Consider the following 27,955-nt stretch of genomic DNA (forward strand, 5'->3'; position numbering starts at 1 on the left):
TATTTTTTCATCCTCTTTCTACAGAAAATATTGCCAAGGCAGTAAAGCTAATATTTTTCTTAATATCGGGAAGTAAGTATTTTTTCGAGTGATTTTCTAAGAAAAATCAAATGTTAAGAGCTTTAGATGTTCTCAAGCATACACGAAATGGCTAAAAAATAATTTTACATCTGTTACAAACAAGAAGGTTTAATAATTAGTTGGTAATTTTGGGAGAGTTGCGTTTTATCTTCCCTCACTCTTCAACTAGCACACTAATTAAAAAAAAAAAAAACCTGTATGATCGCTCTATTACAGAAATAGTGTTTTATCTGCTGAATTTGGAACAATTTGTCCACAATCAATGTTTCTGACAAAAACACAAAGATTATGAGAGAGATAAATTAAGGAAACAGCATATGTCCTCCAGCAGTTATCTCTAGTTATAGAGTAGAACTAGCATTCATAAAATCGTAACTATTCTTTGCTTAAATATTTCACTTGTTAAGATTCTGTTTAACAATAGTTATTTAAGATGTTATTAATCTGAATTAGTTGTGAATTTCAAATAAAACAGGCTAATAAATTCTACAAAATAAGTGAGTAGAATTTGATTTATTTATGAGTAGCTGCAATAATTCAATTCTTCAGTTAGATATTAAAATCTTAGGTTTTAAGTTATGTTTCGTAAAGAGATGATTTTTTTTTTTTTTTTTGGAGGCAAAGTTTAACTTTATTTATAGAAGATAACTTCTTGCTGTAAAAATGTTTCCTTGTGAGCACTTCATTGCATTTCATATTCAAACTTCTCCTGCTTGCTCATCCTCAGGTTTGTAACTATCTTAATTGATCTTTGCAATTCGATACTTCCTAATGGATGACATGAAAGATTTCTGAAAATAATGTAATTAAAACCCAATCTAACTCGTTCAATGTACCGATCAATTTTGAATGGGTATTCTTCAAAAAATGCGTATGGAAATCTAAATACTGATTTTCAATTTTTTTGTCCTTTATTATCAACTATTAAAATTGTTTAGTCTAGATAATTAGCTTTAAATTGACAAGGAAGGTTTATTCGAACAGCAGCTGATAAATTTACGAATGTATAATTGCTTTCTCTTTGCTTAAGTAAAATCTAGGTGCGAATTCTCGCGATAGAATGGAGTAGAATTTCCATAATTTTATGTGACAAATTTTCTTCAAAATAGAAATAGTTTTAGTCTTGGATCTGCTAGGAATATTGAGAATAAGAACATTCTGAGTGTAATAGTTCGCAACATAGAGCCACCCTGAATGTAGCATACAATGAAGAAGGGGGGTCTATAGTTATACTATTATAATGCAGTGTATTATCAAATCTTGTCAAACAATCTCACTTACCAAAAACCATCCTCATTTTGTTACGTAAATACAAGCAGATGACACGCTATTCAAACCCTTCGCTGCTTTCAAAATAACTCATATCTATACTTTCAAACAATTCTACATTCTGTTTCCTCCCTGCATTCCAATCAAATTTTGGAATCATTTCTCAATTTTATCTTTTTGTCCCTCTCATTTCAAGTAAACCTTAAATTTACTAACTGCCCCGGACAACATAATCCATTTCCTGGGTTTCATCAATGAGTCTTAATGTAACGAGAATTAATGGGTATCATCCGATGCAATTTTTTTATTAATCGTTCCAGGTGTATGTTTATTTGTATTATTATTACAATATCACTATTATTTATAGTGAATCCACGTTTGCCTGTTTTATTAGGAGCAATTTTTAAGTTTATATCGTACAACAAACTTTTCTTCGCTCAGTTACCCATTTTTTAGAGACTGCTTTAGGAAGTTATCTTAGTATGAACTCTTCATGAGTTTAGTTGACTTTAACTCTCCAAATTCCTTAAAGCTGTAAGACTTCGCTGATCTCATTATCTATAGCATTTTCTACTAATTGTCTACAGTGTTTTTTGGTTCAGTACTGGGCAAACCCATGCATTTAGTGTAAATCATCAGTTTACAAAGGAAAAAATAAAATTTATCTGAACTGACGAAACTTTGTCGTTTTAATCATTAATCTAAGCTAAAAAGCAGAATACTTGACTATTTAAATTTAACATTAAAAATAATCAGACAATAATCAAGAGGGATAACAGTAATCTAGTTGCCAATTGACAAATATGAATTTTGCAGGTATTACCATGCCTTTCAAAGTGCCACGATATACTATCTTCTGCTGTGGATGTTCTCTCAGAACAGGAGTCTATATTATAGGAGCAATAAATATTGTAGGTTTCGTTTATCTTACTTAAATACAAACTAGATAAGTTTTAAAAATTTTTATAATTCAGCAGTTCATGTTTTATTTTAGTGCATTTTTTCTTTATATTTTATTTTTTTATGTAAACATTTGGCAAGATTTTTTTTTTTAAATAAAGAAATCTTCATTTAAAAATTGTTGCAATTAATATTAATAGAAAACTGCTATGTATTTACAGGTATTGTTTCTTCTAGTAGGAGCTGATCAAATAACTTACTTAATAATGAACAGGCGGTTTGAATACCATCTCGCCACAAACAGTAAGTTTCTGTAAACTTTCATATGTCGAATTGATTTGATATTCTCTAGGAAAATACAGCAAGCTCGCCGCAAACACAATACCTTTTAACAGATCTTCATAGGGCGCGTTCCACTAAGCGATCACAACGACCACGCTCGCGACCGCGGTTTTGCCCGTTCCACTTGCTTGCGAGCGTTGCAATCGAAAACCCAAGTGGAATGGTCTACGGCCGTTTTAATCGTTCATGTAAACATTACAAATGGCGACCTCGAAAATAAGTTAGAAGCTTGAAGAGGTTGTTTTTTAATTTTAACCCCGTTTATAAGCAGTTATAATAAACTTTATTAATTATTGGTAAAGTTGACTTACATATTATATTAAAAGTATATATATAATTCAATTTTTTATATTACATTTTAGTGGAGTATTTATAAAATTTACGTTTAAATAAAATTAAAATGTCTTTTGTGGCAACAGTTGGATATTTATTAATAATGCTTTAGAAAGTTCGTTATCTAGTTCTGATGAAGAGTGGAATGCAATTTTACAAAATCGCAATGATAAAAACCGAAAACTTAGGCCGCGTATTATTAGCTATCAGTGTAATTGATCTTTATTCAGATGAAGAATTTAAAAGTTATTTCAGGTAAATGATTTTGTGTTATTCAGTGATTTAGTATGTAAAGGGATAGGTAAGTAAATATTTATTTATTTATTTTTTGTAGACTTTCGAGAAACACATTCTATTATTTACATGAAATAATACTTTCATTTACATGAGATCATTTTTTCGGTCACCATATTTTGTTTTAAAAATTGCGCCAATTCTGAACGCCTTCTTCGACCCAGCTCTTAAGGTAGGGCGTTGTGGTCGCCGTGTGAGCGAAAATAATGACGTCATTAGTTACGTTTTCGCCACGACCACAACGACCGCGGTCGCCAAGTGGAACGCCTGAAGGTATGTTTAGATCGTTGTGATCGCTTAGTTTAGTGGAACGCACCCATAGTGTTCAAACGAATGTGTGAACGCATTTATTAAAAGTCAAAAAATACTGTATTAATAAAGTTAGGAGAAAAAAAAAAGCTATTGAATCAAGTGTAAATTTAATATATTAAAACCGTGAGTTTTTTTTTTTCAATGTTTCCCTGGCACTACAATCAAAAAAGTTACTGTGCCAAAATTCTTGTATTTCTGCTAAGAGCAATTACTCTTTTTTTACTGGGTACAAAGTTTTGCCACTAGTTTTATGCGTAGGATATAAGAGTCCGTTTCCTGTTCTTCTGTAACAGACGGGTTAAGATGGCAGATTAAACTTACCTAAGCTCACCCAATATAGACACACTATGGGGAGGTTTTGTGAGCCTAAGAGGTCTATAAAAGGATGCCTAGATTTTGTCGTCATGAGAGCTAGACCCGGTCAAGGAAAAAACCTGCTATCAATTATATCGGCGATGTGCCTTAATCTGGCCGTGTGTCTCTAATCTGAAAATTGGTAAGAGAAAAGGTGTTCCAAGTGATGGGTGATCTTTAGGAATCTTAGTAAAACACAAGGTCTAAGCTACTGGGACCCACTGACTTAAATAGCCCAGCGCAGAATGCCCAACTTCTTAGTCTTCCATATCAACCATATTTAGGTAGCAGATGTAATACAAAAACTAACTCTAAACCTAACCTCTTCCTGACACATATGTAATATGTATGATATGAAGATAAACATATGGTCAGTGATAAAATAATTCCATCTATACCCTGGCAGTCCGTGAGAAGACTTTGACTGCCTCTGACTTCAGATGTTGATGGACTCTTGATTTAAAACATACTTTTGCGTTCTATCTGCAAAATCAAATAAATGAGCCTAATTACTCGTGGGTTTGTCAAATTTATAAACTTTTGCTGTCGCCATTCCAAGGCTGGAATCCGACATAAATATAATTGTAGTCTTACTTCTTTTGATTAGGTTACCCGTACGCTATTGTTTAAAAGAAATAGTATTAGTACAAAAACGTAGGCAAGTAGTAAGAAGCCACTGGGCTAAATGCTGCGAAATCTCTATTACGAATTAGAGGAAAGAGGAAGGATTTAAATATCTTAACATATTGTTAAGATTAATTTGAATTCGTAATGTTAGTCTCTGTCATTGATTCTTTGTCGCTTCAAATGATGGGAGTTTTCTATGTATACTTCTGTTAGAGAAACTTACACGATTTTCTCTCAAAAATCTATCACAAATTTTCTTTAGAAGTCGAACGTTTATTTTAATTCATATTACTTTAGAAGGAATCTTTCCTCTCCATCTTGCAGAACTATCCTTAATCGAATTTCCGAGAAAACTATTTTTGGTTAAAGTTGTAGATTTATGTGTTTGAAATCCCTATAAAAAGTTGAAATAAAGTTCTAGGAGCCGTTTGCGAGAGAGTCTTAAAAATACGTAAAATTCTACTTAATAAAGTGGCAGTTACGGTCTACTGGTTTTCATCAAAATTTAGAAATTCAGCGTTACATTAGATTTTTATTAATATTATGAAGGTGAGAAAACAGTAAAGGCACTTTTGTGGCAAGCTAACTTACCTCTCTTCCAAAAGTGCCTTTAATAGATAGAATTTCATGGAATAATGTTACAAATAAAATTCATAAATTTAACTCACTCATCAGCAAGTGTAGGGTCTAAAAGAAACTTAAAGCAAGTCAAATACTCTACAACAACTTGAAGAATCAATCTCTGGTGATGAAAAAAAAATTCGAGACCAGTCAGTATCAATAAAAAAATATGCTTGCAACGACGGATAAAATCAGTTTTACGAATCAATCGACGGACACATTATCTTTCTCAGCCATCTTTCCCTTACCTAGTAAGCGAAAGCAAAAATAAGGACAATGTATTTAGCACCCTGTTGATATAGGTAGCTTTGCCTATACAGTCAGCAGCCCTGTTGTAGGCTAAGTGCGGAGATTTGATGGCTTTACATAAACTTACTCTACTTATATGTTAAAAAATAAAATCTATTTGTACTTTATTTCAGATTTTTTAGAGAATGATTTGTTTGATTTAACAATATTCGCTCGAATAATAATGGCGATTTTTTTAATATATGGATGTTACAATGTAAGTATAACCCTTATCTTAAAATATATACATATATATTAAGTATTGTTCAATAATAAGATCACAAAAGCATGAAGTATAAAACATCTAGCAAACTTATTTGTGATCCTTATTATTCGTAAACGTTACAACATATCTCCAACCAAATAAAATTTACTACATCACCTTCTAAAAGCTGGCAGCTTCTCAATCGATGTCTTTCTGATCGTCAGTTCGACAGATTAGAAATTAAAACTAATTAGACAATTTTCTCTCTTCTTATTTAAGAAAAAATAATATTCTAATTCATATATTTACATATTATAGATTCATTTTTAAATTAAATTTAGGTAAATTATGCCAATTATATGTGATTTGTTGATCTAGGTTGCAAGTGCCATAAGTTAAAGCTCGTTCAGAATTATTTTGGCATATGAACGACATCTTAATTTGACATTTACGTCATTTTTTTTTTTAATTTTTTGGATTGCAGCGGGTAAATGCAAACACTTAAATACCCACTTTTTACCGATGTAAATTTCTAGGAGATGAGGTATCTGAAGTCATGAAAAGGTATCTGAGTATTCCAAGCTAACACTTAAATTGATAAAATTAAGGTTACGTTGATCCTTTCTAGAAAATTATTGTCAAGAGGACGGAACTCTGTCAAAGAAGGCAGAGATTTAGAATTTTGAAAGGCATCTCCCATCACAGTAGTGAGTAGGCCTGGGGACACTGCCATGGGTGGAGCAGTGTGCAATAGGAAACGAACTGAAAAGAAAAATCAATCATCGTACAATAAAATCACTTTTCAAAGTATTAAAAAAGTTGTTGATTTTTCTTGTGAAATAATTACAGTCGAACCTCTCCATAACGGACACTAGCGGGGAAAAGCAAAGTGGCCGCTGTTTGGAGGAGGCAGTTAGAAGGAGGTAGGCAAGTTTCATAATGAAAAAATATGGGTTTTTTTCCTAAACATCTACTTAAAAATTGCATAATTATTTAGCTATATGATATGCTTCAAGTTTTTCTTAATTATCCAAAAAATTTATCAAAAACTTTATATATTGACTTAATTAATAATTTTTATAACAATTTTTATAATAATCATCACATTTATTCAAAACAATAATAATTTATGGTAAAATTATCATCATACTATCATTTTTAGAAAAATAGAAAAAAACCTTTCGGCAAGTTGACGATTGCTCGATTTGGTTTTTGCAAAATCTTCCAACACAATTATTTTTTTTTCTAGAATTAACCACTTTCGTTTGAGAGATATATCGGAAAAAATAATATTGTTCGTCCAAAGTAATATTGAAAAATGATTAAAATGGTACAAGATGTATGAGCTTATATAGGAAACTTTAGGAAAAGCCAGAAAAGTAAGTAAACAAAAACTTGAGAGGGGGATAATTCTTTTTATAAACGAACTTTTAATAAAAAGGTGGTCGTTGGTGGGAGGTGAAACATTTAATCCGTTGCCCAAAATCAATGTCCGCGGTCGCTTGTAGAGTGTACGTTAGATGGAGGTTCTTTTATATAGAAAGTGTATAGGGGTAAAACAGGGGAAATCCAAAAACTGTCCGTAAATGGAGGTGGCCGCTAGTGATAGTGTCCTTTATGGAAGGCTCGACTGTATAAGATTTGAGTTGAAGACGATTTAGTGCATACTGTGAGGAAGAAATAAAACAGTCTGTCTTCCCTAAGCAAAATTGATTGGTAACTGGTAGCCACAGTTTGCCTTTCAGCTAATACGTATCTTTCCAGGCGAATTAAGAAAGCTTAATTGGTTGAATTGTAAATGAGGTTTATTCGTGCAGATTAGGGAGGCATAATTTTCACCTATTTTTGAATCTCAGTGACTAAGCTCTGTTATGGTGCATTCTGCTTGCTTTGTACACTCTGTTAGTGCAACTCTAAATCTACCTCCGTTTTCTAACCTCTAGCTCATTATTATTATTTTTATAATAGTTAACTAATTATATTTTTCCAAAAATATCCGATTAATCCATTTTTTCCTAATATTTATATTATTCTGTTATTTATATATTATTACTTCATTTTTAGTATATGACATACATACATTTTTCAGGATAATCCTTCCTACATGTTGGGATTTGTCTTAATGCAAGTTATTTTCATAACTCTACTTATATTGAGCGTTTTGATGTTTTTGATTATCCATATTGTGGGAATTCCTGCTGAAGAAATTTTAATTGATTCAATTGGTACAGGTTAGACGAAAATCCATTTTAGTGATCGCTATATTATAATAAAAATTGTATATATTATACTAATACATCATTTATAGAATTCTAATTAACTGATATTCCTCCCATAACATGAGGATAAAAGCAAGCCTCAACAGGTAACAGTGGACTACCCCTGTTAGCGCTTCGATCCATCTCTGGGTAAATCTAATTTCGAGAATTTCCCTAAGTAATGTTTTCATCAAAAGAGAAAAGTCTTTTGGGCACCATTAGCATTCCAAGAGTCGTAGACAGCCGAGAACAGTAGAGATAACAAAAAACCTGTACTATTCAGTTAAATTGTACAGTCGGCAGATTTGATATAAGTTTAAAAGACTTTGAAGAAGTGTCTATTTTATATTAAATTTTAATAGTCTATTAAATAGACGTTAAACATTAAAATATATTAAAATAGTAGGTTATATTTAATTACCAAAGGTGATCACTGACACTGATATGTTACGGAGTTGATCATTACGTGGAATGATTACCGTTGCAATCTCATGATTGTATACATCATACATTTCCACATGTAAGAAGTGCATCTTTGTATCATATTTGGGCCAATAATGAAACTTTCAGAAATCCCATAAAATGATTTTTTATAACCTATACTTAATAAATTAGAATCCAAAATATAAATGGATATTTTTATATTTACTTAAAAGACACTCATATTTTATCACAACCGAAAGTAGACCGATTCGGGAAATTTATTTGTATTAAATACAATGAAGCGGCACGCGTTCCACCCTCTAGAAGAACAAGCTTTCTTTAGATGTTCTTTTGTTATCCTAACAGAAGTTAGGTATATTCGGATCGAGCAGTAACTCCGTCAGCTGAACAGTAACTCATAAGAGCTGTAGTTGGAGTTTTGAGTTTCGATTTTGTAGTAGGAGTTTCTTGACAGAACGATACCTGTCCTTAGTGACATGACCTCTTGGATGAAAGAAGAAATATTTGATCCTCTACAACTCAAAAAGATCGAACTCTCAGTGTACACTCTCACGATATCCTCTGTCATCCCACTTCCTGTCACATGTTGACCTTTTATATAAAGATCATGACAGTAAACTTAACTTAGTTTCCTGCTTTTAACATTTTTGTGGTCAAATCTTGTCTTTTAATAACAATTTCCTTGCCTCTTTAGCACGAAAATAAAAGGATATAAAATAGCAAACGTCAGTATAACAATTAAGAATTGTTGAAAAAATAAGAATATTATATACATTACTCTCCATACTCAGGTCTCAACTTCAACTAGCACCGATTAATATAATTTTGTTCTGCAGAAGTCTTGGATCAGCATTGGTAAGATGATCAGAAAGCGTTAGAAGATGAGCTGGAAGAAGAATAACAAAGGCATTACAAAATAAAAAACAGTTACAAATTTAGATGAATTAAAAGAAATTCTTTGTACAACGATCTTGATAACTTTAGGAGAGTTCTGGCTTCAATTCTCTTTAATTCATTTGAAACTGTGATTTAAATTAAAAAAACACACGATTTTAGTTCAGTGAGCTAGTAAATGGTTGCAGCTGACTCCTCCTCTGTACTAAATATGATTGATTCCATATATTTTACTCCTTTCTATTAAACAATTGTTCTCCTTTTAATTTAACATATTTTTTTGTATTTTGCAGCAATCGAAGGATATTCTGCGATCATTATTTTCAGCCATTACAGAAATTTAAAAGAAGGGCGATCTATTTCGACTTAAAAGGGGGGATAAATTACACAGCAACGTTAAAGCGATTAGAACGTGCTTTTGCTGTAAATTTCTCATTTTGGAAGAATAAACTTCCAATTGTTCATATTACATGGCAAAAATTGTAATTATCCGACCTTAATTTATATTTCCAATTTAATATTATATTTTTTTGTACATTACTTTATTTATTTCTATGATTTTTTAAATTAGGTATACTTGGTAACAATTTTTATATTTAATATTAAAAAACATTTATCAAGACAAATTCTGTTTTTTCATTTTGTACTTCCACAGAAGCCACTATAATCCATTAATCAAATGTCACCATAGAAACTGATCGCAGAAAACACACCTAGGCGCCAATAATCAAGATGGTAGAAAGTTTAAGATCTAAATACATTAACAGGTAACTATGGTGACTACTCCAATCAACCACATTTTACTTTACAATCACAATTGCTGTTAATTAATCACAGTTGCTAATTTCAGATTAATGAATATAATTAGTTAGAAAATTGGTGTGAAAACTCACATCACTTGTTTTTGCTAAAGCTCTCACGGTTGCGACTCATTTAATACTTTGCACCCGTAATATTTATTGTCACCAAAACATATTGTTTAAAACCGAAATGTAGCCTTGGAGAGAGGCTACCAACCAATATGTAGTTGGCAGAAAAGACTAGCCAATATCGTGAAAGAGAGCTACCCATTGAATAAAGAGGTGCTCGCTGTTTAGGAGTTTCATGCAAACTCGTTTTAATAAGTCAAAAATAGCATAATAACTATTTTTTTCATGCGAGCTTTACGTCCAACTACCGATTAGGTGTCGTGGACGGAGACAACCAGCAAACATACTTTACTGTAAATTTCTTTTATTAACGATTAAAATAAAATCCTACACCTTGACCGGTAATCGAACCCAGTACCACAATATACACTCAACAGCAAAAAAAACCGGACACTTAATATTTTTTATATTAAAAGCTGATTATCAGTAATGTGTTTGCTTTTGTGGGTAATCTGGTTATTACAGAGAAGGAAGGGTCTAAGTCCATTGAACTAATCCCGTCAGGATTAGTAGGGCATGAGATAAGACTCAGATGTGGCTTATTTGTCTTGAGGCTGCTTTACCTGACGGAACTCTTCTAAACTGTAAGCAGGTTTTCGCACCTTTAAAGATCTTTAATTTATTATCCGCGCCTTTCTGTCATTAATAGACGTGATTTTTTTTTATTTTGATCCAGAATAATGGTTCTTTCGAATGTAGACGTAGCCTGAGCTGATGCCTTGGCAAGAGAAGACCGGAGCGTCCGATCTATCGCAGAAACCCTTGGAGTAGCAAAGTCCGCCATTAATGATGCACTCCGGCGTTTCCGGGAGACTGGCAGTTACGAGTGGAGGGCTGGCAGTGGCCGACCAAGGGCCACAACTGAAGTTGACGATCGATTTATCACGCTCTCAGTATTGAGAGACCGCCATTTAACTGCTCCTGAGGTTCGGGACAGGCTTCAAGTGGCGCGAAATACGCGTGTTAGCTCGGACACAGTACGGCGGAGACTAAGGGAGCGTGGACTTGAAGCAAGGCGCCCCGCGACAGGGCCCCAACTCCTGGAAAGGCATCGTACAGAAAGGCGATTATTAGCCGACCAACATTTTCATTGGACTGTAGAGCAATGGGGAACAGTTTTATTCACAGATAAGTCTCGCTTTGGTCTATACCACTCAGACGATCGAGACAGAGTCTGGAGACGATCAGGGGAGCGATTTGCTCAATGTATTCTTCGCGAGTCACGACCTTTCGAAAGGAGATCAGTTATGGTTTGGGGTGGAATCAATTTCCACGCCCGTACTGAACTGATTTTCATTGATAATGGGGGCTCTGACTGCTCGGAGGTACATTGAGAAAGTGCTCCTAGAAGCTGTGATCCCGTCGGCTCCATTTATTGGTGTCCAATTCATTTTGATGCAGGATAATGCTCGCCCACATACCGTCAGAATTGTTACCGAATACTTGGAGCAAGTGGGAATCACAGTTCTGGACTGGCCTGCACGAACTCCTGATATGAATCCCATAGAACATTTATGGGATAATTTAGGAAGGCGTGTTAGACATCGTCATCCTCCTCCTAGTGACTTAAATCAGCTCCAAATTGCTCTTCGTGAAGAATGGGATGCTCTGCCGGTGGAGTACGTCCAAAATTTAATTTCTTCTACCCTGACAGGATTATGGCCCTTCGCCGTACAAGAGGGAGAAATACCCACTATTAGAAGAACATTCCTTGTCAGAAAACCTGATAAGAATGAAGAATAAAATTTAAAAAAAAAAGTGTTAGTTTCTTATTTTTTTCTTTATTTTATATTTTTGTGTTAATAAATTAATAAAAATTAGTCATCTGTGGCAGATTTTGTGTAAATAACTTATAAATAAACCAATTCTTACCATAAATTAAAAAGATTAGCGTATTTAACAAAATTATGAGACCAAATCTGAGTGACCGGTTTTTTTTTGCTGTTGAGTGTATATTAGCTTTGCGATCCTCGCCACTAACCGCTCGGCTACCGGGGTACCTCGAATTATTTATTTGAAAATTTAACTAAGTTAAAAAAATTCTTGTTTCTTTCTTATTCTATTACATCCATTTCCAAAATTCGAAATAATTAATGATGAACTGTTACATCCGTACATTCCTTAAAACTTCAGAGAAGGCCACAATTCTTCTCAGAACTGAAAAAAGAAAAAAAAATTTGCTTAAAATTAAATTATGAAACTTTATTTGTTAACTTTTTAGATTAACCAACACAAAAAACAAATTGTACTAAACATTGTATTAAGCTACACACAAGCCAAACAAGGCAAGTGTTTTCACGTTACTCTAATAAAATAAATGAATGTTTGTTTAATGCTACCTAAAATTCAAAACCAGTTTATATAAATTATTTACAAAAAGAAATGCTATTGCCTGACAAATTTTGTAGAACAGATGAAAAATTTGATTTAAGTAATGAGTATGGTCCAGATAAACTCACGAATGTTTCTTTAACCGTAATTTAACTTGAATAAATTTAAAATTTAATTTTCCTCTTCTTACCACTTGCTCACTCTTTTAAAAATATAATAACAAGAATTTAATTGGAATTTCAATGTCTCAATACGCATGCACTACCATAGTAATAGTGAATTTAGTACAAGTTGCCAACGGTCAATGTTTCTGAAATAAACATGGAATGATTATTAGAGAGATAAATTAAGGAAACAACTAGTGTTCGTCAGTAGTTATCTCTAGTGATGGGCCTGAACTAGCATTTAGTCAGTCTTTACTCCTTTTTTTATTTATAAGACTATTGAAATTTTAAAATTATGTTCAACATTGTTTAATTACAAGTATTTTCATCTGAATTAATTTTGAATTTTGTTGTGAGAATTCAAATCAAGCAAATAGGTGAGTAGTAATTTAGTTATTAATGGTGCAAAATTGTTTTTCAGTTAAGATATTTTCTGCTACCTTCTTTAGCCATATATTTTTCAAATCTTTAAAAATAGTATACAATTCTGTTTTATAAGTAATCAAAGTACAAATTTATGTTTACGTTTCATATTGCGTTGATCAAAGATTTCAGTGATAATAGTAATATAGTAATTTCAAATAGGTTAATAAAGAAATTATTTACTTTATCTTTTGACTTTATTGCTTGTAGGAAATCTAGCATACTAGTGATCTTTATTTCAATATTATTAGCAAAAAGCCATTACAGTAGCTGGTACTTTACAAATTGTTTTGCTTGAAAAAAAATTGCTTTTTCTATACTTGTTTATGCAAAATGGGAATACTTAGAACACTCACAGGCAAACTTGGAATCGATTAGCTACTCTTAAAACTGATACTTTTAACCATTCATTTATCTAGATGGTTCTAATACGTAATGCCATGACATTCGAGGAACTTTCCTCTTGAAATCATTTAACTCGTGAGTTGAATAGTTGGCAAGTAGACCTACTGCTTTCAGACAGAGTTTAGTTTACAATAAAAAAGAGGGGAACCTTTATTTTGCTGTATTGTGTAGTTGGTCGCCAGAGGTCGCCCTATTCTACTACTCTATTTAAATGACAATTTAACTTACTAATATAGCGGCTCCACAGCAATCCATTAACATTATTATCCTGGGAAAGAGTTGAAGATATACTTTTGAATTGTAAACACTATGACAAAAACACAGAACCTCAATCACCAAAACACATACTTACGTAAGGAGTGCATTCATCAGTTAGCCCGCCTCTTATTTTTAAAATTTAGGACAGTTTTTCAAAATGTAGACTCATATAAATATTAACTTTAAAAACTATGACGAAGTCCTCAGTGCTGGCTTAAAGCAGCGAAATTAACTTTAATTTAACTTTTAGGATAAAAAATAAACAAAACGAAAAATGACTCGGATAAAAGCGATTGCTATTTACAAGAGTTTTATGTTCCTAATTCAAATAGTACTGAAACAGCCATAGTCCAGAAAAATCTAAACATCTCAACCGTCTATGCCTGGTCCTACCAAACTGTCTATACTAAAGATAATTATTGTGTGAGTATAAATAGTAGATATATAAGTGTCAGCACGCATCTAAACCGTCGCGTACAAAAATAATACCATTTAAATAATAATACCAACATTTGCCAATACTAAATTAAATAAAAGAATAATGATACAGTGTTTGAAATAAGAAATTATATTTCTTCCAATATTCATCAACATGTTTTAATAAAAGCACTTTAAGGTACCGCTTTAAACCGTCCCGATACCGAAATTAAAAAGGAGTTGAATTTTTCTTATTTTTCTCAGCAATTAAACAACAAAAAAGAAAACTCATTTTTGGAGCATTTTATTTTCAAACACCTCATCCGTACCGCTTTACATCTGGACAGATGTACTCTACGCCACTACCAGTTACATCGCTAAGTATAAAGCAGGGATGGCCAAAACGTGGTACCTACAACAAATGTGAAGTATTAGATGATAACAAGTGGCGCTAGCAGAGATAATAGATAAATCCGAGTTCCAAGCTGATCTTGCTCTCAATTCCAAAAACTGTGGTCCAGAGTTATCTTCACAAAATGAGACTCTCTAGCAGATAAAGGATCGAGATGATGCCATCAACTTCTCTTACAGGAAATCATTTTTGACTATTATAGATTGCTGCTTCAATAAAATTGATTTAACTTCGGGATAAAGTTATTTCCTTTTCTTTTTAAGTAAAGAGATTCTATTCTTTTACTAACCATCAACTATGAACGTGACGATACAAAAAGGGTTTCAGTTATATGGCGCATATGAACACGTCTATAAAAAAAAATGGTACATGGTATGCAAAATGTGGCCTCGGCTAGTAACCATTAATAATTATTAACCATTAGCCAAGTAACCATTCGTGCTTGCTAAAACAGTCATTTATTTTTACACCACTTTGAAATCGGATGTTTTATGTACTTATAGTCAAATCAAGGAATTCAAAAACATGTTTCTCCTTTAAAAACGTGATATTGAAAATTTGACGAGACTCGATGGCTTCCTCACATTAGGATTAAGGGAAATTAAAAATGACGTAATGCGGCAGGAAGTCGAAAGTAATTAAGCTTAAGTGAAATTAAGTTGAAAAAAAAACCTTCCACTTCTTACAATCAAATGTATTTTAAATATTTGGAATAAAAAATTATATTTAAATAGGACGAATTAATTATTTATTATTTTACGAGTAACATGTATGCGATTGGTGTAATAATTGGAGACGGAGGCAGGAATTAATACAGTCGGGTAGAACGAATTGTAAGTTAGAATCTTCTCTCGAAGAGGTACGTTATGAAGTACAATGTACAAAGAGCGGTAAGATGAATTTAAAAGCTCTCTTACTCATGAGACTTTGTATATCTCACCTTTCTTACTAAAGTTAGTTTGGAGTGAGATTTCGCCGCTGTACGAGATTGATTCATGAGGCACGTATGTGGAAAGATTGGGATATCTGTAGGAAGGAAGAAATTGCAGTTACCCTTCAACTCGCAAAAAATAAATTTGTCTAATAATGTTCATTATATTTTTGGTGACTGATTCATTATTTCAATAGGATGAGCAAATAAATGCCAATATCAGTCATATTTATTTATTGTACCGAGCTATCGATCTAGGGACTAGGTCATCTTCAGGGTTTATTATCTACATGATATTTTTACATGGTTATTGTTAAGTTGGTGAATCCTTAGTCTTGTGGAGCTTATGAACTTATGAGTTAACTGGCTAATAATGTTTTACAATATTAGAAAGGGAGATAACACCATGGGGATTATATGTAATTGTTATATCTATAGTTAATTGTATGGTGTTGGTGTAATGGATCTAATAGCAAATCTTATTTTCTGAGAGTAGGCAGGTTGTGTGCAATGTATTTGGCGGGGGATTAGAAAGAACCGCTCTTGGTATGGCATCCCTACTTGCTGTACCGCCAGTATTTTTCTTCATGAAAATGACAACTTGACGACATAAGCAAAAAAAAAGGTCTTTGGTTAAGATAATTTAAAAATTCTCATTTTAACTCAGTTGGGTGCGCTCATGAAATAGTTATTTATTTAACAAGTGTGGAAAGCAGTACTTTTCCTCACGCGAGGCAGGGTTTGCACGCACGAGCGAGCGAAGCGATGCGAGTGCAAGTGCAAATTGCCGAGTGTGAGGAAAATACTTTACACTAGAGTTAAATATTATATTTTTTCTGCAACCATTTATTAACTAATAAAATTAAAAATTTCATTTTTACAGTCTACAAAAAGTAATTTATTTATTATAAACATTTATTGTTATATTACAATTATTTACATTACTTACGTATTTACATTACTTATTACATTTTCTGCTGTTTCTTTTATTGTTTAGTGTTTTCTAAACAGGCATCACTAGAATCCATTTTAAATTTCTATAAGGTAACACTATAACCTTTTTAACTGTTATAATTAAAAATATCTAATTATTTATTAAAGTATTATTTTTATTTCTATATTCCTTTCAATTTTTATTTTATTTTTTAATATTCGTTTTTTAATTATTTAAATAAAATAAATTTAAATAAGCTTATTAGAGTTTTACAGAAAATATTTATGTTAATAACAAAACTTCTTATATCAAGGAAGCACAATAAAGTTTTTCCACTCACTTGTGCGGAAAGTGACACTAATGGGAATTTCCCCCCACTAGTGTGGGAAGTTGGGCATTACACAGCTGATTTTAATTGAGTAATGAGAACTTCCCTACATGGTTGCAGAAAAAAGTCTTTATTAAAGGTTGCCAATTAGTAGGAATTATTGTTTCATTTTTTTTCTGAATGCAGGTATTGCCATGCCTTTCAAAGTGCCACGATATACTGTTTGCTGCTGTGGATGTTCTCTCAGAACAGGGATCTACATTATAGGAGCTCTAGATATAGTATGTTTCATTTGCTCTCAGTACAGACCTAGATAATTTTTGAAAAAAAGATAAAAATAATAATTAGATTTCTTATATTTTAGATATTCAACTGTTGTTTTTTTTTTTTTAATTTTGTATTGTTGAGGTAAACTAATTAAGTAGTCGCTTGATGAAATTTTATTTTAAAGGATAACTGTATTAGCTGGCAAAATAATAATTTTATTTAACGAAATTAAGAAAAACTTATAAATTGTTGATGAAATTGATATATATTTTCAGGTAATGTCACTTCTATGGGGAATTATGTCAGTATATTTACAAATAAGATGGTTACTTCCCAGTAAAGGACCCGTTTCAAATATTGGTAAGATTCTGTAAATTTTTACCTTTCGAAATTTCAAAACACACCAGAAGGGAAGTAGCTGTTCTTTCCGTGCCCTATTTCTGTGAATGTGTTGGTGTCAAAAAGAGTAAGGTTTACTGTTAGCTATAGTTTGGGACAATTACTACCTAAATCTAGGTGTGTGCTAGGCATTTTTTTGGTGGTCGTTTGGCATCCAGTACTGGACTTATTTGCTCACTTATGCCTATGGGGTTAATCCATAGGCTGCAAAACTTAAGTTCAGCGTGCTACAAGTCCATCCTTCCAGCTTCAGCTAACCCTTAACTTAAGGGTCTTATTTGGGTTGTATTATTCTGGAGCGAGTGCCAATGGCGATTTAATCTGCCTTATTACACATACTCTTTTGTAGAATAAGCAGCGTTAGAACAGAACGAATAGATTTTTTAAAATAACAAGAACCGAACTTTCATGCAATTTCCTTAAAGAAACATCTAACCTCTACTTTTGTTTTTTATTTTATTTTATTTTTTTTTTTCAGACTTTTTAACGAGTGAATTGTTTGATTTATCTATATTCAGTCGATTAATATTGGCTATTTTTTTAATTCATGGATGTTGCAGAGTAAGTATAAAACTTATGTTATGGGAAATGTCATGACTGTCAATCAGTTAAAATATTAAGTTCATCAAATCAAAACAATTTTCCAACTTTACGTGTGATGTACAGCTTATCATGTGTTAAGAGGTCATCTCCACCATAAAAATTTACTACAGCAACATCTCAATCGTTATCTTTCAAAAAACCTAGTTCGCCAGAATAATGATAATAACTATTAAATAATATTACTTTTTTAAAAAAATAATGTTTAAATTCATCCATCTACACATTCCATTTCAAAGCGAAAACATTTCTTTTTTAAATTAACAAGAAGCTAGTAAATAGATTAGTAAATGAAGAGGAATATTCTGATTAGTAATCTCAACTGTAAGATCTTTGATTTAGATAATCATTGTAGACTAATTAGAATGAACTGCGCGCTCCATTGTCTCTGGTCATATTTAAGAAAAACATTACTTTCCCCCCACGAACAGTTGGTTCGCAAGTAGAATAAAACGAATCAGAAGAATTTTATTTTAAAAAGCTTACGAAAATGCTTTCAATTTTCTTTCTTTTCAATCCAAAGGATTTTCAATGATTACGTCAACTTAAGCACGTCACCTCCAATGTACAATTAATCTGACACCTTACTATTCAACAGCTTTCATCATTAATTACAGATGGGAACAATTTTTTTTAATCCAAGAATGTGGATTTTAATATTGTTTCTTTCACATTTATGAAGATTCATCTACCTTCGTAGAATAACAACCTTACTCAATAAATTCTAGATCAAGGACATTCTGCAAACAAAACAATTATTTAAATTATTATCACCAATTACTGCTACAACAGTAACATTTATAATAATGCACTTCTATTAGCCCAGCCTCAGCAAGAGAAAGTAATTTGTGCAGTTAGAAAGTCAGTTAAAAATGTTGACTGTATAGCTAGCAAAATTGGTACTCAGGTGGAGCCAGATGAATCTTTGCCACCTGCGATGGTAATAGATGACGATTTTCTAAAAAGCTGAAAGTATTATTACAGAAAAGTATTATCACTACGTAGTATCAACAAAAAAACTAAAAAGAATGCAGTTGAAATGGATTAGCTTTTCAAATGTTTTTCATAAAAGAGCCTAACCTAAACGAGTCAAAGATGGCAAGGGGCACTCACATAGTCACTCAAAAGAACTATGAAACCAGCAAAAAATTATATCTTATTAAGTGAACCAAAAGAAACAGGGATGAAATTGAAGACTGCCCTTTCGTTTGAAGATACTGTTTATCTCCGGCAAAAAAGATGAATTCAGCTTGAATTACAGGAAACCATTCTTAATAAAGATAAAGATTCTTTAATAAGTGTTAGAGTGAAGAAGGAGTGGAAGGAGCCGAAATGAAGTGCAACGAAATCCTCCTTTATTCCATTCCATCTGCAAAAGCAGATTTAATTTGAACAACTATGTAAAATGTTGAATTTCTGCACCTCGCATACTGCATTCTCATTGCTTCTGGTTTCAAATCACCATTTTTTTTAAATGAAGTTAATAAATAGGCTAAAAAACATCACTGTCACAAAAAACGTCACTGACAACTGAATGCGCATGCCTGATAAAGAGAGTATACTTTAGATTTTTTGTTTCTTATTTGAATATATTTTTTATTCCGATTTGTTAGATATTAATTATTATTAATACTATTGAATTTTTATACATTACTGAATAAATATGAACACTTTATATATTAAATTTATTATTATAAATTATTCCATTGTTATGTTTTTGCTATTATAATGTCTCATTTAAATATATTTTTTAGGATAATCCTTCGTACATGTTGGGATATTTTATTATGCAAGTAGGTACCGTAGTCCTGTATGTAGTGTTCATTTTGATGGGTTTGTTTTTACATGTTATCGGAAAGCCTACTGAAGAAATGTTCATATATACAATTATGACAGGTAAATGAATCAAGTAAATAAGTTTTCGTTCTATTACCTCATTAATAGACTAATAACAATCAATTATAGAATAGTAATTAACTAATTTCCTTCCATTAACATGAGATAGGCTCCCAAATGGTAGCTGGCTAAAGGTGGTCCCGCTAACCTCTTTCGTTTCCAAGCTACCAATAATATAACTTCTTGTTTTACCGCCAGTGATGTTTCCAACAAAAGAGTTGGGTATTTGATGTATTGTTAGCAAGGAAATAACCCTGAAGAACCAGAAATTGTGAAAACCTGTAAAATTCAATAAAGTGGCATATTCTGTGGAGGATTTGTCCGTACGCCTTGTGACTATATTGGGGCTTGGATAAAAAGTCCAATTAAAAGTAATTTGTGATTTTTCGTGTGAGATATTAGTTATTGCGGAATGTCTCAATTATTGACCTTTTTGTTTTCTCTAATTTTAACTCTTAAAATTGAAGGTTCTTTGGACGTAGCTTTGGAAAAACGTTTTGTTTATCAAACGGGAATGAGGGTCTTCACTGAAGCTGTTATTCCAATAGGTTATATTTGCTATCAGCTGATCGTAAGATCACCAAAACACGTTATAGTACTCAGTATTGTGTCTAAGCCACTAATGAGTTCTTACATCCCTTCTTAAACATTTGGAAATTAGATTAAAAACTATTATTTTCAAAATCCACATCAATTGCCAGAGTTCAAAACAGGAATGGATTTATTTGTATTTTTCAAAATACGCTTCATATTTGATCAAGTCAAAAATGAACCAATCTGGTCCAGGCAATGAATCGCTTTCCTCACCAAGAACTATCTACCTCTGAAATTCCTTGTCTTTGCCTAAGGGTGAGCATCCCCAATGAATCAAATAGCAGCACATATGGAACAGGGGCTTTGAAAGTGGCAGCACGTTACAAGGCCATCTTAGTAAACGTAATAGTTTCTAGTTTAAATCTTGTACCTTCCATCTATACTGCCCATTAGCAGTATGACTCGCGCTAGAGTTCTTCAGTACAAAAGGATCGAATTAACACACTGATTACCTATTAATCACCATACTTCTCCTCGTCAAACTTTTAACGATAAATGCAATTTTTGTCTATTACGAGAGTGGCAGAAATACATTAAAATAAATTTATTTTATTCAATTACTTGGGGCTATTATTTATTAAATAAAATATATATCATTGTAATAAACATTTATGTAAACTTATAATAAAATAAATATCCAAGAAGGGGATGCAAAATAAACTATAGCATTTACTAAGTACTGCATAGTTCACCTATACATTATCTTTAGGAAAATATCTCTGGGTCGCTGTCGCATTTTCATTTGTTGTTTTTGACCTATGAGAACATTAAGGGTGCGTTCCACTAAGCGATCACAACGACCACGCTCACGACCGCGGTTTTGCCCGTTCCACACTTGCTTGCGAGTGTTACAATCGAAAATCTAAGGACTATGGGGCGTTTTAACCGTTCATGTAAACACTACAAATGGCGACCTCGTAAATAAGTCAGAAGCTTGAAGAGGTTGTTTTTTTAATTCTAACCCCGTTTATAAATGGTAAAGTTAACTTATATTACAAATATATAATTCAATTTTTATATTACATTTTCGTAAAGTATTTATAAAATTTACGTTTAAAATAAAATTAAAATGTCTTTGTGGCAACAGTAGAATATTTATTAATGCAACGTAATAATGCTTTAGAAAGTTCTTCATCTAGTTCCGATGAAAAGTGGAGTACAATTTTACAAAATCGCAATAGTGAAAAGCGAAAACTTAAGCCACGCATTATTAACTATCAAAGTGTAACTGATCGTTATTCAGTGATTTAGTAAGTAAAGGGATAAGTAATTTTTCATTTTATCATTTTTTTTTAGACTTTCAAGAAACACATTCAATTATTTACATGAAATAATACTTTCATTTACCTGATATAATTTTTTCGGTCGCCATCTTTGCTTTTAAAAATTGCGCCAAAGTTCTGAACGCCCACTTCGACCCAGCACTTAAGGTGGGGCGTTGTGAGCTTCGCGTGAGCGAAAATAATGACGTCATTAGTGACGTTTTCGCCACGACCACTACGACCGCGGTCGTCAAGTGGAACGGCTGAAGGAATATTTTGATCGTTGTGAGCGCTTGGTGGAACGCACCCTAAGAAGAATCCAATATGCAACTAAAATTCTTAATTTGAAGAATATATTTTTGGGTTGGGAAAGTGCCATTTTGTCGAATAAATTTTGTAATATTTGGTGTTTTTTCGTTTAAAATACTTAAAAAGTCAAATTTATGAATCTCACATAAACAATATTAAAACATTCAATGGGCTGGTAAATGATTTCCCCTCAATTAATGTAGTTATTCTATGTTTTTTTTTACATATTTTATTAAAAAATTATTCTCCTTCTTATTTAACATATGATTTTGTATTTTACAGTAGTCCAAGGATATTCTGCGATCATTGTTTTCAGCCATTACAGAAATTTAAAAGAAGGGCGATCTATTTCGACATAAAGGAGGAACAAGTTAATCAACAACAATAAAGCGATAGGAACTTGCTTTTGCTGCAAATTTCTTCTTTTTTTCCTTTACGAATACAATAAGTTTAATCTTTTATGTTACATTACATTAAATTTTAAATTAAACTACCTTAATCAATATTTTTTGTTAAGAATATATTTTTGTGATACGTTATTCTACTGCATTATTTATGTCATTAATCTTTATTTAATTAATACATTTTACATTTAAATTGAAACTTTAGTGTAATTACAGCTCTTCATTTCTTTTTTCTCTTAATGATAAGTTTCAAAACTCATCAACTTCGGGTTATGAGCCCAAAGCTCCAATCCTGACGGTTAGACTGCTACCCTGAGGTGCTACTTCCCTTAGTGCACTTATCAGTGCCCTTCGTTTGAAATTCAATTTGGTTGTGGCTCAGCAGCAACCATTAGCATCACACGGAGGAAAGCAACTCACCTCCTAATAATTGAATCAGAGCAGACTAGAAGAGATAAGGTGGGAAATAATTGAATAAAAATGATATCTTGGCGTACGGACTGTCATAGAGTCTAAGAGATATGTTACCTACTTGAGTGATTTGGATGCGTTAGGGCATGAACGTTTAACTAAATTGGTGTGGCTATTAAATAACGAGACTGATGCTGCTACAGAAGAACTATGCATGCGCCAAATCCTAACGACCGACAGCAGTGCAGCGTAATGCTGTGAAATTTCACATGAAACTTGGTAAAACCGCTACTGAAACTTATCTTTTATTAGAAGAAGTTTATGACGATGAATGTTAACCATGTGCGCGAGTTTTTGAGTGATTCAAGCGTTTCCAAAATGGCCGAGAAGACGTCGGAGATGATGATCGCAGGTTGCCCTTCCACGTCCAAAACGGATGAAAATATCGATTATAATTAATCAACATTACTACCGTGAGGTGCTTGCTCAACTCCGTGAAAGAGTAAGGTAAAAACGACCCGATTTGTGGAAGAACAAGTCATGGGTTTTCCATCAAGACAACGCACCGGCTCACACTGCATTGCCTGTGAAGACGTTTCTAGCCAAGTAAAACATCCCAGTTTTAGGCCATCCGCCTTATTCGCCTAACCTTGCCCCATGTAACTTTTATCTGTTCCCCAAAATCAAATCTGCATTAAAAGAAACACGATTTCAGTCCGTTGAAGCTGTGAAAGAAAAAGCGGCACGCGTCATGCAGGAGCTCACAGAAAAAGACTTCCAGCACTGTTTGGAACAAAGGTAAATTCGCATAGAGCGTTGTAGGGATAGGGGAGGGGTGTATATTGAAGGTGATAATAACTAAATATGTATACATTTAAAATTATATGTTTTATAGCAATAGCAATAGTGGTTGAAGAAGACGGTTAACCAAGAAGAACCTGCGACGGTAAATTAATGTAGAGTGTAGCGCGAAAGTTATGAGTGGAGAAGGAGAATTGAGTTGGCCAGGAACAAGTATTGAAGGGCCTTTGTAGGGCTCCTTCGCTAACTAGATCTAGGATCTGGATGGTAGAAGAGGTAGTATAAGATTATGACAGTGGTGGTGGTAATTTATTTAGAAGGTATCATGCAATCCGAGGATCTCGTTTTATTGGCAGATGAATTACTCCATTATTAGAAAATATGTTTATAAATTACAAGAATTTTGATTTATTTAATTACTTTTACAGAAAAATGATGAATGATCGAGAAAGTATTTACAACCAAAAAAGTTCTCAAGCATTTAATATTTAAAAAGTCCCTCCAAAATTTAATATCTAACAATGGAAAATAAATGGGTTAGTTGAATTATATTAAAAATAAAGTACATACATATACGTATACTAGACAAATACCGTATGAGATATTGCCTATATTCAAAAACTCTTCCCTAAAATTCTTGTAAGCAGTAATTGTAGAATGCAATCACTGCATTGGTATTTAAAGCTGAAATAAAAATAGTCCAATTCATTCTTTATTTTATCATTATACAACAAAGTAACTCATAAAAAATCAATATTATTTAGAGTAGTACTGTCCACTAAAACAGTTGATATTTAGTGATATTTTTGACGGAGTGTCAATTTGACGGACTTCTGCTAAATCCCCTTCATGGCTACAAAATAGATTTTGTAAAAAATTGGCAACAAATTAATAAATTCATGAATGTAAAAATTCCTCCAGTATCTATTATCTAGTAAAATATAATAAAAATAATAAACATTAAAATGAAATAATAATTGTTTTGAAGGATAAAGGTAAGCTTGCAAAGCAATTCAGCAGCGAAAGAAGGCTTGTTTCTATACTTAAGAACGCCTCCAAATGTGCGAACATATTCTTTGTTCTCAAGCGAAGATGCTATTAAATCTTAGTATTGCGATCACACTAATAAATTAAAAGAAAGCTAGGTTTTTTGTTAACCCACCATCGAGGCAAATTTGAGCAACCGCATTAGAGACATTTACTCCTATGACATGAAAAAATATGGTTATTAATATCTTAAATTGCACTGCTGACAGCACTAATTCAGACATTTAATGGGAATGTATATTTAGAATGGGTTATTCTACAATTTGAAACTTTAAATGGTATTTAGAATTATTACAACAAATGCAGTACAAGACGTTTTTCACTTTTTTTAATAGTCTCAAATAACATCCTTGTGAGATTAAAAAAATGTTTTTTATATAAAAAAAAAAATAGCAGTAAAGATACGTATCTCAAAAAGGCAAAGTACAAAAGTTTTGTAAAAATGCAAAATGCATATATAAAGAAACTAATTTATTACGAGTTTCAGTCATTTATTTTTATTTGGTTAATTCAAAAAAAATTATTGAAACTGGCAATAATTTTTCTTTTACTTGAAGATAAATCAGTTAGCAATAACAACAGCAGTAATCTAAAATTATAAATATTTTGTATTATTTACAGATGTCAAAAAACAGTTAGCTGAACACCATTTATTTTAAGCTGTCAGGCTACATCTTCCAGGTGTCTGGGTGGTGATAGTGTCAAGCCGGAGATTAAGATGCTTTTGACAAAATGTTACACGATTTACTTAAATTTATTTATTTACCCTGCTTACAGAGATTCGTACTTAATATTTGACAGCGAACATTCATTAAAATCTAACTATCTTGAAAACCTCTATCTAAAAGGATATCGTCTGCACCCTCGAGTTGCAGTGTTGCCGGATTCTCTTTGACATTCCAAACAAACATGGCAATGATTTTCCTTAGGTTAATATCCATACCAATGACCGCCAGTTTTATTGCACACAGACTACAGCATTCTCTGCAGCTGTTACACGAGTGGAAACCACCTGATCATCCGCGAACCCCTTTAAGACAACGCTTCTTGGATACTTCTAAATCTTTAAACGTACCTCTCAGTGAAATACTGGCCACGACTTTGTGATAAAAATAACAATTGCAAGGTAAATTCAGCTTATGAGAGAGAACCTCCCTGACCAGGCCACGAGAACATCAATTACCCTTAGTAGAGTTGGAGCCAGAACTTACTCTTATTTTATTGAATTATAGAAGAATAGAGATGGCGTTTTCAGATAATAGCACACATCTCTCGCTTCCAAAACTTGGGCAATTTGAACGTACCCACAATATCAAACACTCCACAAACTGCACGGAAAGACATTGGTTCCTTAGATTTCTTACTGCGACTATTAAAAAAAGCTACTAAACTATTGTTCTGAGATAAAAAAAAAAAAATCCACATTCATCAAAGATTTTGATTATTCAAATTAAAATATAGATAATTACAGCAATCAATAACAAAATTAAGAAACGAAATCCATTGGCTCTTTACAAAGAACGAAGGCCAAAATGACAACGCCTTCGTTCCTAAAGGTGCGTCTGGTAGCTTCATGCTTTACTAAAACTCTTTTCAAATGTGGTCTTAACCCGCAGATGAGTTTGCGGGAGACCGGTCTCCACTAATAGTACCTATATTTAAGTATGTGTACGAACTGGACTTCAGGTACATGATTTAAGCAATTGTTTAGCAATGGGTGGAATCGAGATCAAATAATTATTTGCCTTACTTAAATATATTTTTAATCAAAGGCATTTGCAACTCACGAAATTCTATTCAGTAAGATTGATCAGAAGAGAGGGATGTTTGTTAATTGGAAGACGGTTGTTTTGCTCCCTTTAATTCTTATCATTTATTCAAATATATTTTTAAACAAGTTCAATGAAAATAGAGAATGTGTCTGAACAAAATAATAAAACATAATAATAAAAATAGAATGAAAGTGATTGTTAAGGAAATATCGGACCGTTGGTTCAAAAATAAGAATGAAGGGTGAGGATGGTTAAACATAAACAATACTGATTGTTCGAAGAATACTATTACATTATTATTAAACGAAGAGGGATGAAGAGACACTTTATCGCCGAAAAACCTTTCTAAAAGTTAAAATTTGCGTTCAGAACTTTGTCCTGTTTTATTTCCTGGTGTTTAAGATATTCTCTTAAGAGTCTTAAGAATCACCTTTAAGAATTTAAAGTTCTTATTCAATAAATGCACATTAAGTTATAAACTAAAAAGTATATCAAACAAAAATAGTAATAATAATGAGGCAGCTACACTACATAATAATTTTTAGTCACGTAATATACATATTCAAAGGCGAGGCCCCTTTGGCAGTTACGCCAATGGTCACCATTAGGACACGTTTACATCTACATGGTAATATAGTTTACATGAAGTAGATTAGGTGCAAAGTTCAGAGAGAATGGTTAGAATAGAAGGTAGAAAGAATCTAGATTGCTGGAACTGGTTCTTGCTAGATGCGTTCCTCTGATTGGCGCGCTATGTCGGACCAGTTATTATTACATTGGCCACTATTTTGCTTGCACACACATCACTTTCTTCCTTTCCCTTTTTCTTTTTTTTTAAAAAACACTTAAACATATATGTGTACGTCAGCCTCATTAAATCTTGCAGCAATCACTGTTAAACTATATACGTACAACTTTGCAACCTAAACCTCCTTTTACAAATTATTTAAAATATGTTTTGATTAATTACTCCCTTTAATTTACTCATCATTGAAGGGATAACTTTTTACATGGAAGAACTGTTTTATGAGTGCACAATGTTTTTTTTTAACTCTATCTCGCTTAGGCTTAAAAGAAAAGACATTTTCCTACCTTACTAGCACCGAAACCATCATTATTTCAGATTTTTTCTTGCCATCGGTTTTGTCACAAAAGCTAACCAATCTTCTTCTCAACCAAGCATCAAGCTACAAACAGCATGTCTGATAGTTTATTGGTTTTAATTTTTTAAGCCCAATAACTACTCTTAGTTGACCAGTCGGAAAGACCCTTGGTGTATGTTTATTCTACGAAATATATTATTAACTTTGCCGAAACGAGTTCAGAAAGCGAGCACGACAGCAAATATCCAGACTAAAGTGGAAGGTGAGGTTAAATAGGTTACCCTGGGATATCCTAGGTTTGGAAGAGTCACACATGAATACAGATGAATCGATATG

At 32.5% G+C, this 27,955-nt stretch overlaps 2 protein-coding genes and 1 long non-coding RNA gene across 5 annotated transcripts; 2 read left to right on the top strand and 1 right to left on the bottom strand.

Annotated features, from left to right (window-relative positions):
- The first annotated feature begins 379 nt into the window (after positions 1-379).
- LOC141447878 (uncharacterized) lies at positions 380-9,952 on the top strand. 3 transcript variants are annotated; one of them, XM_074115790.1, is made up of 6 exons: positions 383-578; positions 2,167-2,261; positions 2,472-2,553; positions 5,556-5,638; positions 7,716-7,857; positions 9,516-9,952. In XM_074115790.1, the coding sequence occupies exons 2-6, from the start codon at positions 2,175-2,177 to the stop codon at positions 9,590-9,592; spliced, it is 471 nt and encodes a 156-aa protein (XP_073971891.1). In that variant the 5' UTR covers positions 383-578; positions 2,167-2,174; the 3' UTR covers positions 9,593-9,952. The 3 variants fall into 3 exon arrangements, with proteins under 3 accessions (XP_073971893.1, XP_073971891.1, XP_073971890.1); XM_074115789.1 differs by having other exon boundaries at positions 384-580; positions 2,170-2,261; positions 9,516-9,951; XM_074115792.1 differs by lacking the exon at positions 7,716-7,857 and having other exon boundaries at positions 380-580; positions 2,170-2,261; positions 9,516-9,571.
- Positions 2,704-27,917, bottom strand: LOC141447899 (uncharacterized). The gene is made up of 4 exons (XR_012454662.1): positions 27,609-27,917; positions 12,218-12,308; positions 7,707-9,214; positions 2,704-6,388 (listed from the first exon to the last, which is right to left on the bottom strand). It is a non-coding gene; the product is annotated as an uncharacterized lncRNA (long non-coding RNA).
- LOC141447873 (uncharacterized) lies at positions 12,818-22,725 on the top strand. The gene is made up of 6 exons (XM_074115781.1): positions 12,818-13,023; positions 16,941-17,035; positions 17,297-17,381; positions 17,899-17,981; positions 19,775-19,916; positions 22,364-22,725. Exons 2-6 carry the CDS (start codon positions 16,949-16,951, stop codon positions 22,438-22,440), a joined length of 474 nt encoding a protein of 157 aa, XP_073971882.1. The 5' UTR covers positions 12,818-13,023; positions 16,941-16,948; the 3' UTR covers positions 22,441-22,725.
- Positions 27,918-27,955: the final 38 nt, after the last annotated feature.

The sequence above is a fragment of the Rhodnius prolixus genome, unplaced genomic scaffold (genome assembly GCF_049639745.1).
Source record: "Rhodnius prolixus isolate KJV_2025 unplaced genomic scaffold, Rpr scaffold_1, whole genome shotgun sequence".
NCBI classification, from domain to species: domain Eukaryota; kingdom Metazoa; phylum Arthropoda; class Insecta; order Hemiptera; family Reduviidae; genus Rhodnius; species Rhodnius prolixus.

Bases quoted from the DNA above. Each gene is read 5' to 3' on its own strand.
- LOC141447878 (XM_074115790.1), top strand. From the start codon at position 2,175: ATGCCTTTCAAAGTGCCACGATATACTATCTTCTGCTGTGGATGTTCT. The intron at 2,262-2,471 runs GTAGGTTTCGTT...ATGTATTTACAG, and splicing joins TTATAGGAGCAATAAATATT to GTATTGTTTCTTCTAGTAGG. The intron at 7,858-9,515 runs GTTAGACGAAAA...TGTATTTTGCAG, and splicing joins AATTGATTCAATTGGTACAG to CAATCGAAGGATATTCTGCG.
- LOC141447873 (XM_074115781.1), top strand. From the start codon at position 16,949: ATGCCTTTCAAAGTGCCACGATATACTGTTTGCTGCTGTGGATGTTCT. The intron at 17,036-17,296 runs GTATGTTTCATT...ATATATTTTCAG, and splicing joins TTATAGGAGCTCTAGATATA to GTAATGTCACTTCTATGGGG. The intron at 19,917-22,363 runs GTAAATGAATCA...TGTATTTTACAG, and splicing joins CATATATACAATTATGACAG to TAGTCCAAGGATATTCTGCG.